Source organism: Pundamilia nyererei, unplaced genomic scaffold, assembly GCF_000239375.1.
Source record: "Pundamilia nyererei isolate P.nyererei 1_Seehausen unplaced genomic scaffold, PunNye1.0 scaffold00509, whole genome shotgun sequence".
Classification (NCBI taxonomy): Eukaryota; Metazoa; Chordata; class Actinopteri; order Cichliformes; family Cichlidae; genus Pundamilia; species Pundamilia nyererei.
The window spans coordinates 138,730-158,475 of NW_005187910.1; the positions used below are offsets into that span (position 1 = coordinate 138,730).

At 45.8% G+C, this 19,746-nt stretch overlaps 1 protein-coding gene across 1 annotated transcript; it reads left to right on the plus strand.

Moving 5' to 3' along the window:
• Nucleotides 1-1,515: 1,515 nt before the first annotated feature.
• LOC102213646 (immunoglobulin superfamily DCC subclass member 3-like) lies at nucleotides 1,516-16,701 on the plus strand. The gene is made up of 14 exons (XM_005754125.1): nucleotides 1,516-1,855; nucleotides 7,630-7,935; nucleotides 8,927-9,071; nucleotides 9,377-9,507; nucleotides 10,107-10,244; nucleotides 10,341-10,499; nucleotides 12,369-12,534; nucleotides 13,250-13,500; nucleotides 13,580-13,744; nucleotides 13,866-14,054; nucleotides 14,300-14,413; nucleotides 14,829-14,955; nucleotides 15,090-15,198; nucleotides 15,737-16,701. Exons 1-14 carry the CDS (start codon nucleotides 1,807-1,809, stop codon nucleotides 15,797-15,799), a joined length of 2,112 nt encoding a protein of 703 aa, XP_005754182.1. The 5' UTR covers nucleotides 1,516-1,806; the 3' UTR covers nucleotides 15,800-16,701.
• Nucleotides 16,702-19,746: the final 3,045 nt, after the last annotated feature.

Below are 19,746 nucleotides of genomic sequence, written 5' to 3' on the forward strand. Positions count from 1 at the left end.
ACCAAAGCGACTGAGAAAAACTGTAAAATATGTTTCAATAAAATATTGTTGTTGAGTTTTGCTGTCTTTTTAAGTTTTGCATTGTGTTATTGTTTTGACCATAAGTTTAACAGTTTTGAAAACAGTATGTAAGCACATGCAAAATGTCCTGTACGTACAAAGCTTTTTGGCAGTTGTTGTGTCTGAGTGAGAAGATAATTCATGACATTTGAGAGATGTAGTCATTGAATGCATTTTGTGCCAAAACAATGATAACTGGTCCTCAGTTTGGCCCACATAGACTTCTGTTGTGCTCACTGTGTGAGGAGTTTTGCAAACGTGACCTAAGTATTGAGACATGTGTCCTAGCGTCTGTAAAAAACTGTAAATGACCCTGTCATTGGTTGACCCAGTGACTGCAAGCTGCAGAAATCATGTTTCCATTGCCGTACTAACAGCTGCTGTGAATTATGGACAAACATCTTCACTTTGGTCTTGTCTGTCCACAGGACAGCAAACATGCTGTCCTGTTGTTTTTAGAGACGAGAGGTTGTTGTCCTAGAAATCCACCCGAACAAATCTTATTCATTCTCTTTCTCTAAACGTATCTAATCTTGTGTCTAAGCATGAATGTTAACACACTAGAGTCTGACCATTTTATCAGTCTGATTTTGGGGTGAATTTGATGGGACAACTATCCCTGCGAAGACAATAGCAAATAAATCTCCAGACTAGAGAGACAGAGACAAAGATACTGTTGCATTGGTCCCTATGGCAGCTTCAATGCTTAAAGCTATGTAAATATCGTAAAGAGATATTCTCTTTTTAAATATTTCAGCAGAACAGTGAAAGTGTACACTGCATCTATGCGTGTGTGTGTGCGTGTGTGTGTGTGTGCGTGCGTGCGTGCGTGCGTGCGTGCGTGTGGTGAGCTGGCCTCAACACATTTGTGCATCGTGGCACAGAAGAACCAGGACGGCTGAGCAGCTCGATTCTCTGTGAGGCAACAAGAGAAGACGGGACTCTTCTCTAATCTGTAAAACTCCTGATAAATAAGTCAGTCTTCAGCCAGTGATTCGTATGGAGTCTATAACTACACGTCTGTACATAAAACATTGGTTCAAGATTCTAACATTTGTCCCACGACTGACTTAAAGGTCGAAGTAACAACTGTCACATTTCACCTAATATGTTTGTAGCCTGACTCGAGCAAAGCTCAGCCAATTAAAAAAGTCGTGTGCTAAAAGCTTCTAGTCTGCACAAACATGTTCGTCATGGGAACAATATTTCCTGTGAATCCTGTGAGTATTTTCCACTCGATTCTTTATGTCCGGTGGAAGTATCCCAGGATCACAACTCCAGCCAGCCTGCGAGGGGTTTCCGGCTCAGGCCACAGCTGGTCCATCAGGCAGCGGCCAACCAGAAGAGCTCTCTGTAAACGATTATCAATCACGGCTCCCGGGCTGAGCTACCACCCTTCTGCTGCTCTGGGGCTGTGATTGGTTGGTAGGACGCAAACCTGCCACAAACCTCGGTGTCAGTGTCCATTCACTGACAACAATGAAGCAGAATAACTAATGAGCTCTGTCCACGCTCAGGTCTCTTCCTCGCCCGATGCTCAGAGTAGCTTTGAACATGAACCTTGTGGAGGCTGAATGCTGAGAAGGACAGAAGAAGAGCAATGATCTGACACAGAACGTGTCCGTTTATGCTACCAAAGAGCACACGGAGCAGGAGAGCACAGAAGGAACTGGCTGTCCGCTTGACTTTTTCCTCTTTTGGATTTTGGGGTGAGAAGCTTTAACAGCGAGGACGCTGGAGACCAGAATGAAACTAGTGACCTTCCTCAGCTGGCTCACAGCCTTCTACAGTTTCAGTGAGTAGACCTCTCTTCACCTGCACTGGCACATATTCACACATTATGGTGTGATTGCTGCTCTATGAGTTTGTACACTGATGTTAGTTCAGTTTCATGGTGATTAATGGGCAGAACATTTTATCATTTGATAAACAAGTGCTGCTGTTAGTTTGTCCTTAAGTTTCATAAAGACCTGCACAGGCTGCAGGTGGACACGAGAGTCACACGGTGTGGAAACAGACCGGTGGATTATCCCACTCAAAGCTGGTGAGTGTGGAAGTGACTCAATGCAAAAGATCGACAGCATTTTATAAAACATCACAATATTAATATCCTTTACAATAAATACAGTAAATATCTGTATTGTTGTGGAACACGAGCCTGTCAGACGACAATAAACCGATGATATAACTAAACTTGTTTCAGATTTGATGTAAATTATCCCACTTTTCCTCCAATCAACACATTTTCAATGCTGATGGTTCAGCGTTGAATGGATATCGGTTTGGGTGGTGATTATTAATATTCCACTAACAAACATCAGCTCTTTCTATTCACAGCACACACATGTCACACATCTGTTTTTCTACACATTCAAATAAAACTGAAAATCGAAAAGAAAAAATGAAGTTTTCATTGATATTTAGTCGTGATGCAGAAACCCGCAGAGCTGGAGGCAGACAAAGGTTGTTTTTGGGGAAAGCACAGCAGGTTCAAAGCAGTTTGATTTCTGTCCTTAACTCAGACACAGAACGAGCTGAGAGTCAGTGACCTCTGACCCTGTGGAGGGGGTCGGCTTTCTGGGTCACCAGAGCAGTCTGTGAGGGGGTGGGGGGTGCAGAAGGACAATAGCCTTCCAGAAGTGCTCAGTCTTCACTGACCTCACCCCTACACCTTCATCTCCATAACACTGCAGCAGTCTGCGCTCACATTGAGCCTTTATTAAAGATATGTGACTATAAGGTAATCCTCCTCCAGCTGCCTGTGACCGTGCCCTCCACCCCCTCACGCTCCCACTGGTTTAATCCACAACACTGGGTGTGCGGTGGCTCTGTTTCCTGCAGTGAAACATACAAATGCTAACATCTCAATCTCTGGAGCGCTCAGGCTAATGTTTACAGCACCGCAGCGTGCCCTGCCACCGTGCACGGACGCCTTCGTGGGCCCAGTTAGTCTCATTTACTGGTTGGCTTGTTTTGCATATTTCTATGCAGTACAGTAGCACAGCTGTGCCACTTAGTCTCAGAGACAGCAGATGAAAGGCTGCAAAGTCGTCTTTCAGCTTCAGCATCGCCGTGTGAGAAGCTGCTTGTAACGAGCACACAAACTCTTTCTACCAGCAGGTCGTGTGTCTGTGCATCATGACATGAAACAGCATCATTGCAGCTTCAGTTGAAAGCCTGACTTTGGGCCGTAATAAGGTTTTAAAAAGCTTTGTCCCTCGTTTCTGTCGCGCTGCTCCTGGATCAGATCTGCTGCTGATGTTTTCAGCTCAGACGATGGACTTGACACGTACCTCTTGTTATACAGTTAATCCTCCCTTTCACAGTAAAATATCTCTTCCTGTCTAAAACACAATCATTTTGGAAGATATCCACAGATGTGAATAAAGCTGCTGAAGCTGAAACACGTCACTGCATTTCTGTTTGTGTCGAGTTTATAACACGAAGCAGGACAACCAGGAGATTCAGCTTCCTGCGTATTTCAAGTCTCCTGATTTCAAATCAAAGAATGCATTTATTTTGTAGAGGTGCATCATCATCATCATCATTGTGTTCAGTCTGATGAGCACTGTTGTGTTGGAGTAAACAAAGCTTACTGCAGCCTTCATGTGTGAACACAAAGCTTATCAAATGTGACTACAAGCTGAAGCTTATTGATTGACTTCCTATTAAAAATCGACCCCTTGGATGCAGAGGCCTCAGCATTAGGCTACACATAGGTAACCTCAGCAGGTTCATTTAATCTGGTGCTAACTTTGAAATCCACTGTACGGTTACACTGAGTGGAGTTTAAGGACTCCACTGAGGTTACATGAGAACATTTTGATTCACGACGTCGACGCCGATCCTCACTCGGTTAAATGTTGTGAGGCTGTTCTGCTGAGCTGTGGATTGCTCTGTGATCGTACTCTAGCTGTCTCCTCTGCTCGTCTTCTGGTGTTGCTGAGTTTGGTAAATTATATGCACTCAAAGCTCTTACTGCACCATGTGTCATTCACACAGACTCGCCCTCTGACTCAGTGATGGACTCCACCAACATCTCTTTTGGCCTCACATTTTAAACAACATTGGAAAACCACAGTTTAAATACAAACTCAAGGCTTTGAATGCAGTTGTATTTATATAGTGCCAAATCACAACAACAGCTGGAGTGCACTGTAGATTTTATGTCTGCTTCACTGTGATGAAGGAAAAAGGCCTCAGCATGTTCATGTTTAGTTCAGTCACATCTAGTAAAATCCACGTTGTCAGTGTTTGGAGGCAAAACTTTGATTGTGTGTTTGTACTATAAATTAGGGGCTTTGGGGGGCTGGTGAGAGACGTGTGAAGTTCAGGGGCAGCAGTCTTGTTAAACAATAGCAGCAGAAGGCCGGGTGGGTCGCTCAGGCTGGGGTACCAACCCCCCAACCCTCATCTACATATCCATCCTCCGCACCTCTGACTCTTGCGGCCCTTGAAGGGCTTGAGGTCACAAGTATGGGGTGCTAGTGTGGGGGTTGCTGGACAACCTCCTCCCTTAAAAAATCTCATTAAGTTCACAGATTGAACTCAGCAGTCTGTGATGCTGCGACCTCAGTTTGACTGCAGCCTTCATCTTCTAATTATTAAAGTCTTTGTAGCTCATCGTCCTGCTTCTGTGGTGTCGGCGGCTCAGGGCACAGAGCTCACCTCATATGAATCCTCTGGTTCAGTCAGCTCAGTGCTTCACGTCTCTTTGTGATGATGTAAGCGTGTTTATTATTCTTTGTTTTGTTCAGTTCATAATGTAACCGATATACAGAAGGTCGTGTAGGAAATGCTATTAAAAGGCCGTTTGGCTCCACGTGACTTGGTTTACGTATCGAGGAGTGAAAAAAAAGAGTTATTGAATCCTGTTTCACTTCCTTCTCGACAGATGATCAGGTGATATTTATCCAGCTTCTTGCTGATATGAAGCTCAATAACAACAATGGACATGTTTCTAATAACAGTTTATACAAAATATTACTGTATTTGATATTCTGTCACGTCCACACGGACACAGACCTCATGTTAACTGTACAGTGTGAAACAATGTGACACAAAGGTGACATTAAGGGGGCTGGATGATGCCTGTGGGGGGGCATGCTCACCTCTGAGGAGAGACCAGTCTGCTGGACAAACACAGGACACTATTTACCATCATATTCATAAAGAGCTGCTGGTGATGGTGCACACTGCTGGTGCACACCGGACCACACAACGTTAGACAGCTGCTGATGAGTCGCTGATGACTCGGATGCTTCAAAGGTTACAAACAGCACATGGAGGTGTCACCACCTCAGGTAGATGATTACAGTGGGTTTGTTCCAAAACACTTCACTGTCTCTGTGACGACAGCACAGAGACTGCATGTGGAAACGCCGTGGTCTATGACTCACTGACTGTGAACAAACGAACAGACAACGTTCGGAGACTTTTCTCCCACAGATGAGATCAAAACTCAGCTTTGACCAAAGTGTGAGACTCAGACGTCTTCTGCTCGAGGCTCAGATAAAGTTTAGTCCTGTCACAGTGGGTCGTGGTATCTGAAGGCTGACCCCACACTGATCACTTTCACACACATGTTCTCAGGTGCTGTTGGCACTCCTCATTGGTCTTCTGTGACAGGCCTTCAGCAGTCTGATTAAGACATAGCTTATAATACTTACTATTAGATATCACAGCCTGAGACACTGTGTTCAATAATTAAACCCACAGAAGGTGCGAGCCCCCACTAGGCCTGAGAGATGTGGATCTCAGAGGGGCTGTTACCCCCCCGAGACAGCTGACCCGAAGAGCCACAGTCGTATCTGCTAAGAGCATCTGCTGAGGGAGAGATTTCTCATTAGCATGAGGGCGGACGCTCGTTTCTGGATTCAGCACATCAGTCAGAGCAGCGACAGAGATCATGAGGACGGGCAGCAGCTCCGTGGAAGGCTTAAAATCTGACTCTGATAGAACCTGAACGCCAGTAACATCACAGGGTTGTTCATGTGCAGAGGAACTGCAGCAAACATGTCCACTTTATATGTAATATTACCAAACTATGTCATGATGCAGTCTATGACATGTTTGTGCTTCAGTGAACAGGACCCGAGGTCATGACTGAGTGACCTGGGACAGAGGCAGTTAGCAACAGCACGTTAATGCTCCCACTGCAGGTTACATTCAAGCACGCTGACGTGACGCAAACACGATCTCACAGTGGACGCACAGTCTGAGCTTGGACACTGGGAACTTTTCGTCTTCGGTTTTAGTGATGTCGAGTTTCTGTTGTGACTCATCCTCACTACAAGGTGCAGATGCTGGACGTTACACGTTGAATAAACGAGTAAAGACTTGAGTTCTGCAGCTTCTTCTTTTTGACATATCTGCTGAATGATGATAGACAGGAAGAGCTTTCTGTGTTGCGTGCAAGTGCACTTATATGTTACCTGTGTTAGATGAAAACTCAAAGTCTGTGAGAATATAAACGTACACTGACAAATTAAACACACTGAACTGCAATTAAATACCAAAAACAGACTAAAGTTCAAATTCAGGCTGCTGTGTCCGGTTATATTGCATGTTTAGTCCAGCCGGTTACGAGAATCCTCGGTGACAATGATGAGATATGTTGCAAGTTCAAGTGCAGTTAATGCTAATGCTTCACAGCCGGACAGAGGGCGGCCAATGCAAGGGTTCAATGTTCTGAAGGCTGAAAGAAAACAACAAAGACTGAGGTTTCCCGAGGTCACCGCAGAGACGGGACACGGCGAGGAAGGAGATCTGGGAGCATGGGAAAGTCACCTCAGACACAGATATGAATGACAGTCGATGGGTGGAGGGGAGCACAAGAAGGGCAGATGGTGCCCTGGTTGTGTGTTGGCCAACAAGAAGAAATAACTGGGGGTTGGGTGCAAATAAGCATGGTCACAATGCCATTGTCTCTACTGGGCCCTGCTTCAATGGAGGGTCTCCCAACTTGACCCCAGCGACCCCACCAGTGTTCTCCTCCACAGCTCAGTGGCATTCAGCCTCCACTGTGACTGCAATAAAATCATCACAGGCCACAAATCCTCATGTGTCATCTATCGAGTTAGAGCTGTGTGTGATTATTTGGATATTATTCAGCTATAATACGAGTCAGGAAGTGGTGACAGCCTCTGTTTCAGATAGTTTACAATAGGACACAATCAGACCTCCAGTGCTCTTCCAGCCAGCCTGCATCCAGAGGCAGTTACGTTGTTTTGATAGTAAGTAGAGATGACTGGGAAAGACGCTGCTTTACAGCCATACAGCAGGTGATCACCTGCTCACACACGGAGCTAAACCAGCATCCAGATAGTTTCACTTTATGTTTACTTTATTTTCTTTTATGCTTCCTGTTACGATGTCATAAAAATGCACTACAGTGAGCCCACCTCAGAGGAACGTCTGTATAAATATAAATAAGATGTTTTGGCCCCTCTAAAACTTCCCAGCACATCCACAAAGGATCTGTATTGGGTTGGAAATTATAGTTAAAATACATTTTATTGACAGAATAAATAAATGACAGTAAAAGCTTTGTCTTTCCTCTGTCTGCAGGCGGCTGCTGGGCCTCTGAGCTTTCTTTCTTGGTAGAACCCACGGACGTGATTGCGGTGAGGGATCGGCCACTCATGCTGGACTGTCAGGTCCAGGGTGAGGAACCCATCGCAATTACGTGGCGCAAGAACGGAGCGCCCGTACCCAGTACCCCACGGGTCCGAGTGCAAGAGAATGGCACGCTGCTAATAAAGAGCTTCCAGAAACGCAGAGAGGGCAGCGATGCAGACATGGGCGAGTACGACTGCGCTGCACAGAACCGTTACGGCCTGCTCGTCAGCCGCAAGGCCAAAGTCCACCTCGCATGTAAGTGACAAGAATGTTATAACCTCCACATACTTCAGCAACACACACAGCTTTAGCAGCTGATATGTTAGGAAAACACATTTAGGTGCAGGAAGGTGGTGCTGGGTAGTCTGAGCATGCTTACTGAGGAGGAGCATTCTGATCTGGCGGGTTAAACAAAGCAACCCAGATTTAGGTTTTTAAGACCACTAATGCTGTGTTACACAGCAATGTTGATGTGTTTGATAAGATGCTGAGACACCCAACGTCACATTAGATTTCCCAGCTGTTTATAATCAGTCTGTGAAGAGAACTGAAGCTTTGCAGTGCTGGTTTAATGTATCTTAGTTAAAGCGAAGCAGTCAGAGAAGGAAAGAAAACCCAAGAATTTCAGTGTGAACGTCGGAGGCTCTGCTGCAGTCAGTGCACTTTGACCTTTCTCTGTCAAAGGTACTTTGACTTTTTTTGTCCCACACACACACACACAGACACACACAGACACACACACACACACACACACACACACACACACACACACACACACACACACACACACATCGTGCATCAGTGTACACTCCTCCTCCTGGAGCTCACGCCTTTGTTCTAACCAGTAAACACGGAGTTTATGGTTAAACCAGCAGAATTATAGCTTATTATCTTGAGGTGCTATTGCTTTAATGCAAGGAGTTGCCATGGTGATGCTATCTCATTTACAGGGCATATCTATTGAATTCCGCCTTATTGGTTATGGCCCCATTTCAAAGCAGCCCAGCATGGTTGTGTGTGGGCACCAAATTTATATTACTCACAGGAACATGGTTAGCATACAAGCTGCATGTAAAAAGGTCAGTCTTACAGTAAGAAAGGCTGAAAAACCATTAAATAGATCATAAAGCTATTTCTAATCACAGACACAGTCCACACATGTCCCGCTGCCTGACTCTCCCACAGACTTTAGAGATGTTCAACAGTTGTGTGCACTGTTTTTCTCTTTGTGTGATTGGCTCTCCAGCCCTTCCTAAGTTCCACACACACCCTGCATCAATGTCTGTGGACGAGGGAGGAGTCGCTCGATTCCAGTGTCAGATCAATGGAGTACCTGAAGCCAGAATCACATGGGAAAAAGACCGAGTGCTGCTCAACACCACTGACAGCAGGTAAACTCAGACTCAACACACACCAACACATGTATCGTGGACTGTGATATGTGGTGTAAAGGACCACATGTAACTGCTCTGGTAGCTTTTCTGTTAGCCTGAGTCACATTACATCTAATGTTCATGTGTAAGCAGAATTCATTGGAAAGATAAATGACGTTCCTTCTAAGAAGAAAGACGGGGAACGTTTTCCTTCCTTTCACCTCTTTTGTAATTTGACAGAATAGGAAATTGTATAGGACAAGACAGTAATTAATAATGATGTTTAGTGCCTCAGCTTCACTCAGCTTCTCTTACCTGTCCAGGTACACTCTCCTACCAATGGGCATCCTCCAGGTGACCGGTGTGAGAAAGGCGGATGCAGGGGTTTTCCACTGTGTTGCCACCAACATCGCCAACACTCGCTACAGCCACGAAGCCACGCTCAATGTTACTGGTAGGTGGACTCGTGATCCCCTTCAGTGTACAAGCTGTTACAGTACGGCTGGGATATGAGCGGCGGGGGTTAGCGCCTGCATGAGCACAGTCCAAGAGTACATGATCACATCTTTGATCTGTAACCAGAGACTGTAGAACTGCAATCACACGAGTGTCCATGTAACTGTCACCACAACCTGAGTCGTTCCCAGCAGCAGCCCTCAGCCCAAACACGACGTTGTTTCTAATGTTTCTAATGTTTCTAATGCGACATTTCATAACATCTGAGGTGTGCAGGGCGCTTCCACTGTTAACAGTGCTGCAGGGTTTATGCAGTGATGTCAAAGCTGCAAGTTTAGAGCCACAAGGACAATCCCACATTTATGTAAGTACTCACTGACCGCTCCACGTGGCTGTGATGGTAGGGACCTTACCGTATATCACATACACACTGCCTGTGATACTTCCACATGAATCTGCTGATTGGCTACGTCAACAGTCACTGGGAGTAAAACCAGTGCATTATATACTAAACACAGCTGTATACTACGTGCTGTGTATTACAGGTCCCGACGTCATTGGTTCCATACTCTCTTTTTGTGTCTCCTCACCTTCCAGGTGGGACTCCAAGAACCTACAAGGAGCCCGTGATCCTGTCAGGACCTCAGAATCTGACCATCACGGTCCATCAGACCGCCATCTTGGAGTGTATCGCCACAGGAAACCCAAGGCCCATTGTTTCCTGGAGCAGGCTAGGTAGCCCTGTAGCATCCCAGCAGAATGTGAAAAAAAGATTGACAAGCCACAAAGGTTTGATTTCATGAACTATTTCTGTGTCCGTGTGTCCATCAGACGGGCGCTCCATTGGGGTGGAGGGCATCCAGGTTCTCGGGACAGGGAACCTGATGATCTCAGACGTATCCCTGCAGCACTCTGGTGTGTATGTGTGCGCTGCCAACCGGCCCGGCACCAGGATGAGGCGCACTGCACTCGGACGCCTCGTGGTACAAGGTGAGGATGTACGGGGACCGCTGACGTGCTGTTTAGCACCCACCCCTCAGTACTGACCGCTGACTGTCCAACACTTCTTCACTGTGCCTGTCAGGTGTCTGTGTCCAGTACAGATAGATTTATGATCGGCATTTAGAAAGTAGTTTACATGTTACACTTACATGACAGGTAATGTGGATAAATGCTCAGACCTGTGGCCACACTTATTGTTAACCAGCTGTAAGATATGTGAGCTAAGATGTGTTCAGTTAGCACGGCTCCTGTCCCTGCGTGAGGGGGGGTGTCTGTGCCCCCGGCTCTTCGGTGGGGGAGGGACTGAGCGAGGCCGACTGACTTGCAGTTGGGGGTGGACGTGCTTTCATCCATCACCCTGCACGTGTCCATATTCTGAGTCTAATGATGCTCGTTAGCTGTTCTCAGTCACAGGCTGCTGAAAATGAAACTTTGGGAAAATAAAAGTCAATCAGTAGAATTAAGTAAAAAACTGAATTCAGTTATTTTCAGATCAATTAAGTTGTTTAATTAAAAAAAAACCAAATTAACACACAATGAAAACTAAATGGTTTGTATTCTCAGAAAGGTTTAAACATGCCGTGAAGCCTCGTCTTTAACAAGGATCATTTTCAAACACCAGTGTTTGTATTCACGTCCTTTTTGTCTCTCAAATTTTAAAATATAGTGTGTTAAATATTCACTGTGCTACTACTGGAGCCAGTTTGAGCTGCTCTGTCTGCTCCACATCGCTCTAAATCATTTATCAATACATCATCTCTGATGTATTCATTCATTTATTTAGTTTGTAATTCAGTTTGTTCTGTTTCCACTAAAATCACTTTTGGAAAACGTCTGCCGTGTTTGTGATAGTGGAGTCAGCTGAGGAGGTTAAATGTGTGAATCTTTCCATCGTCCGGCTGAAATCAGCTGTTGTTCTGTGGCCAGGATGCAGGGACAAAGACCACATATGGGGGAACAAAACGTGCAGGACAACAATACAGGGGGCAGGTGGGGGTTGCAAGGGGGAGGGAATGACCTGCGATCTCTGACCCATGACCTAGACCGGAGTAATAAGGACACATGTCTCTGAAAACAGTTGGATGGAGGAGTAGGCGTGGAGGGCAGAGAGGCAGAAGGAGACAGAATAAGTCATTTACAAGCAGAGCAGCAGTAAAAAATACGCCCATAATTCTTCCACTAACCTTAACATTTTTCAATAAAATGTGTCCCTGTGCGTTATGTTCCTCATTACTTGGAAGCATAATAAACAATGTAGAAGGCATAAAGTATCAGGACAGCAACAACAGCAAGGTGTGATGTTTTAGTGCACATACATCAGGTTTGCTGTTAACAGGAGGGAACGGGACACCACACAAGTGGCCAACGCGTGAAAAACAATAAGCAAACAGTAAATCTGTCAATACAGCTGTGCAGGTGGTTGATAAAGTTTATTCAGTATAACTGGGCATGTAAGGCATGCCCCCCCCCCCCCCCCCCCCCCCCCCCCCCCACACACACACACACACACAGGGGCAGGGAGATACCTGAATCGTCACAGCACCGTCCGCTTCTCTAAAGGGTGTCTCAGGCCGTCCTTCACATGTTTTGGTTTCCGTCACGCTAGCATCTCCCCACGAACACCTCCCTTTGGTTTTGTGTGCTTTTGCAGCATTTTTCTGTGCGGTGCATTAAGGCTAATAAAATAAGAGCCAGATTGTAATGAAGCAGAATGATCTTTAAACGCTCTTCAGCCTGGCAGATGCTCCTCTGCAGTCCGATGTGCATTCATACAGTGGACGGGATGTGCTTCAGGTTTACGCTGTGATTCTGTTTTGCTGTCTGCTCTCGGTCTCACCTCCGTCTGTTCCACCTCAGCTCCTCCTGAGTTCCTGCAGTGGCCACAGTCTGTATCCAAACCAGCAGGGGGCAGTGCTGTGTTCACCTGTGTGGCGCAGGGTGTCCCTGAGCCTCATCTCATTTGGCTGAAGAATGGCAAGGTCCTGATGCCTGGACACAACATCAAGCTTACCAATAACAACAGGTATGTGAGTCAGGGAGTGCAAAAACGCCATCTCTGATATACTTCAACCTTTTTAGCTTTAACACTTGACCCACAGAGTGACAGCGCTGTGTCCAGAGCGTCTGACCCCGAAGGCTTCATGTGATCGGTGTGTGTCGGTCACAGTGAGATCGACCAAGCAGGTCACATAAAGATACAGAGCACGTGCCGTCTCCACGCAGAGACATTCAAACCAAAAACATCTCCTTCTGTGAGGCGACAGTGCCGTCCTCGCTCACCGAGCTCAGCCCCGTCACAGTGTGTCAGAAACATCACAGGAGACTACAACATTTTCCATAAACACCACTGATTCCAGGAGTAAAATCCCAACGTAATCCTCTGTGATTGTTGACTGGAACCTTTTGATGTGCAGTCCTTCAGGCTCATCTGCATCCTCATCTAAATGTATTTTAAAGCATTTTTCCAGGACACATTTCTAGGAATTCATTTCTTACCAGTGAGACCAGAATCATTACTCAAAGTTGTGTTTCTCACAGTGTTAGCAGTCATGTGGTCACTCTGCAATGGAGAAGATACAAGAGATATAGTAGTACAGTAATACTGACAGGTGAGAGCAGCTAGATGCAGAGCAGATGGAGCTGCAGTACGTGTAACACTTGCTTTCACTGCTGAACCATCACATTTCCCACGCAGTGAAGTAACAGCAGCTTACTCGTTGGGTATGTTGTCCTTACAGCACTCTGGCTTTGACCCGTATCGGCTCGGAAGACGAGGCTATCTACCAGTGCATTGCCGAGAACAGTGCCGGTACCAACCAGGCCAGCGCCCGCCTGGCCGTGGCGCAGGGTAAGGATCTGCCCGATGCCCCAGGAGGCTTCACGGCCAAAGCCGTGTCCACGCACGCCCTGCAGATCAGCTGGGACCAGCCGCCCACCAACGTCACTGAGAGCATCATCGGCTACGTGCTGCACATCCGCAAGATAGGAGGTGAGTGTGAGCACACACACATATGCTGCCATTAACTTATGATCTTAAGTCTCATAATGTGTGTGTGTGTGTTATTTAGAGGCTGACAGTCTGGAGCTGCAGGAAGCCATCAGTAAAGGCAACTTTCAGCACGACGTTACCAACCTGGAGCCAGCCACCACCTACTCTCTTTACCTGAAGGCCTACTCGCCCATGGGAGCCAGTCAGCAGTCCCATACTGTGACTGTGACTACTTTAGGGGGCGGTAAGACCACCAAACAGTGAGACCAGCAGGGATCAGTCTTCCAAACTGGTTTTTATCATTTCTTTAGCACAGTGAGTAATGCCTTTTTCCAGTTGACCACTGTCCTTTTGCCTCCATGCAGTGCCTGCTCCACCTACCTACTTCACCAAGGTGTTAAATTCCAGCGCCGTACAGGTCCTCTGGGAACTTCCCACTAAGGCCGGTATGGTCGAGGGCTTCAGGCTGTCGTACCGCAGGGTCCCCCACGCTGAGTACCAGAGCCCGATTCAGCTGCCCTGTTACGTTAATGCCCACACCATGTCGAGCCTGGGTAAGTGTGCACATAGACACACTGTAACCACAGTACTGCAAACTAACCACTTCACCAGTAAGACTTTTCACTAACACACGACTCAGCAACAGCCAGATCCAACATTAAATGAAACTCTGAGCAGTCCTCACCTTTGAAAATGTCCCGCCCTGTCTGTCTTACATCTGTGTCCATCATCAGTCCCTTTATTCCCTCTGTTCAGTTTTATACAACGCCGTGTTTGAGCTCGTCTGAATCTGTTTTAGAACCGGGTGCAGTGTATGAAATCAAACTGGTTGCCTATAATGGGAACGGAGAGAGCGACTGCTCCAAGAGGCTGGTGTCACTCGCAGAGGAGGGCGCGAGAGACCAAAGCACCGGTGAGTGTCGGCACACGTCTGCGACTCCAGCAACAAACAGCTCCTGCAGACACTGCAAACGATTATCAGTAAATGAAAATCGATTTGTGGAAACACACTGAAAAAAGCGGGTTTGGTGAGAGATTTGAATGGTAGAAAGAGCTTTAATAACTAATGACACCACTAACCCTGCAGCACTCATTCATGGATGTGTACAAACTACAACAAAATAAACGTGTAATATGACAAAACTTCATGAGAATACAAGCACGATGCACCACGAGGAAGAAATGAGGATTTATGATTTATGACAGGTTAAGTTGAAAAACATGTGAAGGTCATGCTGTCAAAGAGCGCACCGACAGTGAGGCAGAACCTGGCTCTGCTGTGTTTGAGCCACGAGGACGTTCATCAGTAATATTTGGTTTGTTTCCAGGAGGAGACCGCCTGTGTCAGTGCAGGGACGGAGAGGCCTCGCTGGGCAGCATTGTCATCGGCATCCATATCGGCACCGCCTGCATCATCTTCTGTGTTCTCTTCCTCATGTTTGGATACCGTCGCAAGTATGCATCCATGCACTGTGCACGTTCTCTTGTTCTTCTTTGGCTCATTTTATAAATAGAGTTCATCCCTGTTAACTGATGATCACATGTAGCTCAGTGCAGCATACGCACTCACAGCTGGGCCTGGTTTGCAGTCTGTTTTGCAGTAAAGGGACTCAGGACAGCTGGTCTCCATCGAGGATCCAACCAGTGCACACTGGCATCCCTAAAGATGGAGAGGCCCTCCCCAGAGGAGAATCTCAGGTACACGCTTTATCTTACCTCATGCATACTAATAATAATAAGACACATTTAAAGGTGCTCACATGTTAGTGCTTTTAACTCCATCATCCACCACAGACGGCTGAGTCAGGTTAACTACCAAACTCAGCTGACATGAAGAGGAGTTGTTTGTCCCTCTTCAAAGTCACGAGGTTTCCTAATAAAGCGTAAAGTTCGTGAGACAGCTGTGGAACCGTGACTGCAGACTAGATCAGCTGCCACTGTGAAGCTTTCACACTGACTGCAGCTGGTGTTTCATCCTTACACAGAATAGAAACACATGGATCCAGCTAAAAAAAGCATCTGCTCAATAGCTTTTCTCATTCTACTTAAAACGTTTGGAGAAAAGCTTCTTGTGCAAAAAGAGTTACAAACATGTTGTTGAATGATTCTAGTTCTCAAAGAGAAAAGCTGACTTGTTTGTGCAGCCTCACAGCGATGCAGTGCACATGCATGCTTCTGATCTGTGACGTGTCCTCTTCTGTCCCCTTCCTGTTGTGCTCTTCTGTCCTGTGAGCAGGTGGTCTGCCAGGTTATCATTGATCAACATTCGTCAGGTTTGCACGCCACAGGCACTGGCTAACACTGGTCAGTGATGTCATAACAGCCACACCCCTGCCCTGTCCTCCAGCAGTCAGCCATTCACTAGGAACCTCCCACCAAAGAGCACCACCTTTGGTTTGTTAGGCTCAGTCATACCATTAGTGTCCCCAGACCTGCTGCTAATAACCTGAGAGTAGCCACTCCCTCCCTCAAACCAAAGCTTATTGCCTTTATTGCCTGTGCACGTGCCTGTGCACGTGAAGAAAGCCTTTGAAAACCGTTGTCACCACAGATTGTGTCCTGCCTCGCGCCACAAACATTTCTGTCACTTTTTCAGTGGAAACCAAAATATTCTACCTCTCAGATCGCCACTGATAAACTGACACGTGATGATGTGGACTTTAAACCTCGCATGAAGCCAAAAACTCGACCCTGACGGAGACGGTCTCGTCACTCTGTGGTGACAAACTCTTGACTTTGCCTTTTATTCCTCTACAGTAAGGAAAAGAAGAAACATAGCGGCCTTTGTGAACACCTTCCAGAGGTGACGGTGTGATGAGAAACTATTTTCTATTACAAGCCATTAGGAAGAGTCGTGTGAACCAGTTAACTCAGCTCCTTCCACCCAAAGCTGCTCATTTCCAAAGAAAGCTACCTCACTCTGATGGGAACATCTTTTCTATAGTTAGCCCGAGCCTGCTAATGCTAGCCTACCTCATCCAAAAGCAAAGGCTTCTGGTCAGTGAGCATCTCCCTGACCGGTGTGAGTCACAGACCGAACTGTGCAGGAGCATGTGGAGCTCTGCAGCATCAGTCTCAGCCTCCATCAAGCCTCAGCTTCTTATGCTTTTGGTGGAATTTCTCCATTTTTGTGACATCAGAAGATGTTCGTGCTTTTCCTCCAAAGACATATTTGGAAGTATGTCGTGGACAACATGATGAAACAACCCAGGCGTCCTCTTTTTCTCTCCACCGAGCAAAACGGGAAGCTTGTCTTTGTTAATCTGCATAACTGAATCCAAAAAATGATGAGGCCACGCTGCCAAGCTGACTTTCTAGATGCCAAATTGGTCAACTGGGACTTCAGTGACTCCGACGTTCACTGTGCCACATGCCCGGATGCACAGACGAGCGCCACGTTTCACACTGGCCGCCTATCCAAAAAGTTTTTATGAAAACCAAGATGAATGAAACCCAAAGATATAAAGATTTCATGGTTTTCTTTGTGTTCATTTCAAACTTACTATAGAATATAGGTTTACTTTGAGTTTTGGATTGTTCCTCGTGGAAGTGGGACACCTGTGCTTTAAACATCGTTTGTTTTCTTGCTTTTGTTCGAGTCTCTCCAGGCGGAGCGACACAGATTTCACTGATTCGAACTTTTAAATGTCTCTATATGAAGATGTAAGATATGTTGAATAATTTTGTATGTCCATGAGGAATACTGATTGTTTTTTAGCTGAGTTTTTGCCAAATATGTTGAAGAAATATGTGACCAAATAGCACAAATATGTAAAAGCCAGCAGCGGTTGAACCTCGAGGGCAGACGCAGTGTGAAGAAATGCTTTCAGCTCATAAGTCTTCTTCTTTCTCGGTTCAGAAGAATATCAGCAGCCACAGAAGAAAACTGTGATTTTGTGTTGTTCTTACTCACAGTTTGGCTCTTTGCATGAAATTATTTAATTGTAGGCTGTATCATGAAACCCACACGAGTTTCTTACTGTGTCAAAATGAACACGCATATCGTAGGACGATCAATGTCCTGCAAGCAAACATTATCACTTTTTTCCTTTTGCATTGCAATCCCAGTGATTCGAGAACGACTGGGAAAATCCAGCTTTGACTCTGACACGTTAACGATAATGGTTTCCCTCCCTCGAGGTTCACCAGTCGACCCCATGAGTGTTAAAGGTTTGCTCACACCACCAGAAGAAATAAGGCTTTTCTCTTCATTTCCATTGTTGCAGATGAAAGCTGTGAAACAAATGTGATACCAAAAAAGTGTTTTTGTAGTATGAAGTGTGTAGTGCCATTTGAGAGGAACATGTTAGCTTCTTTTGTTCTTCCTGCTGTGACAGGAAACGGTGCCAAAACGAATGTTTGATTATTATTAATATTATTGTTATGAGAGTCAACGACCTTTCAGATGTTTTCTCCCTCTGATACATGTGAGAGTGACGTGGAAAAGTTTGTTAGACATTACTTTGAGATAGCCTTCGAGCAAGTGTTGTGAGCTTTCTGTTGTTTGAGGCATTAAACTCACACATGGCCCAAAGGCAGCGACTAGAAGGAAAAAGGTCAAAAAGGCAGAAAAATGTAGAGAAGTAGAGACTGGCTGCTAGAACCAGGGAGAAACAATGCTTTAATAATTCTAAGTGCTTCAGCGTCCCCAAACCTTTGTATTCTACTCTTATATTTTTACAAAGAGCTTTAACCTGGTGAGACTGAGGGCCTGTCCTCCGGTCAACATGAAAGGTGTGCAAATGCAGAGCAGACAGGCAGCAGGTGGACACCATGCTGTGACTTTCAGTGTTCTTCAGTGACACTGACTCTGAGCCTATTAAACACTCGCTCACTTTCACAGCTACACAGAATAAACTGTCCTAGTGACACAATAACAGAAGAACACAGAGACACAATACATTTGACTGTATTTAATCCTGTATTCTGCTCCGTGTCAGTACTACCTGTGGCTCACCCGGGCCAAAGCATACAGAGCTTTGTTATCCAGCGATTTGTCTGATCTGACCCTGTGATCAATAATTACATTATTTATTTAGCCCAGCCTGTCCGTGTGGCGAATCCATCACTGGTACAATATGGAACCAAACACTAACTGCTTTATTTCTCACCTGTGATGTGCTTGTACAGAAATATCTTCAGAAACATGCACAATAAATACACACAAAGAGAAAACCTTTGGAGCACAAACTGTTGCAAACGGTCCTGTTTGTGTTTTGGAGGGCAGAAGGATTTTATTTAGGTTCTTAGTTCAAACTCAGGAGTGTTTCAGAGAAAAGCCTCCGACTGAAAGAAGCATGTTGGTGACCTCCAGCTGTCTGAGCTCTGTGCTTTACACCACCCTTTCTCTTTGCTCCATCAAATTCAATGCCTAAAACCAAATAAATACATTTAGCTCCAGTCATGTGTCCTGCTTATTGTTTAGTGGTGAAAAGGGAAAGCCCACCTCTGAATGGAGGAGGGGCCTAAGGGTCCATCTGTCACCATTGTACAATGCTGTGATTGCAGCCGTTCCCCTGCTCTCTGTGAATGGTACTCATGGTTGTTGATGACAGTTTGCATATCAATGATCATAAACTGACCCCACCTCCCATTGTTCCTTCAGTGGGCTGTTATTGTGCAAATGTCCTGTTTATAAGGTTTGACACCTGCAGTCAGCTGAGACTGAAGACGCCACCTGATGATGACCACACTGAAAACGTCCAGATGAACAGAATCAACCTTTTGGGAAACACAAAAATAATATTTAATATTTATTTGATTTAGTGTGTGAGTGAGAGAAATATTTTTCATGAAACAAAAAGAGCACAGCCCACGGAGCCCAGCAGAGCCCAGCAGGGAGGTTTACACCTGTTTGCTTGAATGAAGGTAAACCCTTCTGCACTCGCCTCCACTGGCTGCCGGGCCACCATAACCCAGCCTGCACAGGTTTGTTACAGGTGTGCAGTCCACCTATCCACACAGCATAAAGGCTATAAGCAGACTCTCAGAGGTTCACTTGTTTCACCCACACACATCAACCCACACTGAACACAGTTATACTGTAGTGAAGGTGCATTTGCATCTCATTAAAGGCTTTTCTTGCAAAATGGGAGCCAAAAGCTCCCCGAGACTCAGATCTTTCCTAAATGCTCCAAACACTTCAGCCTGTTGTGTCTCTGTGCAGTGGGTTAAAAACAAATATCACAGCGACAACAAGTAAACAAAAAACTCTAAGTTCTCTGCACCTGCCAGTAAGACGGCATA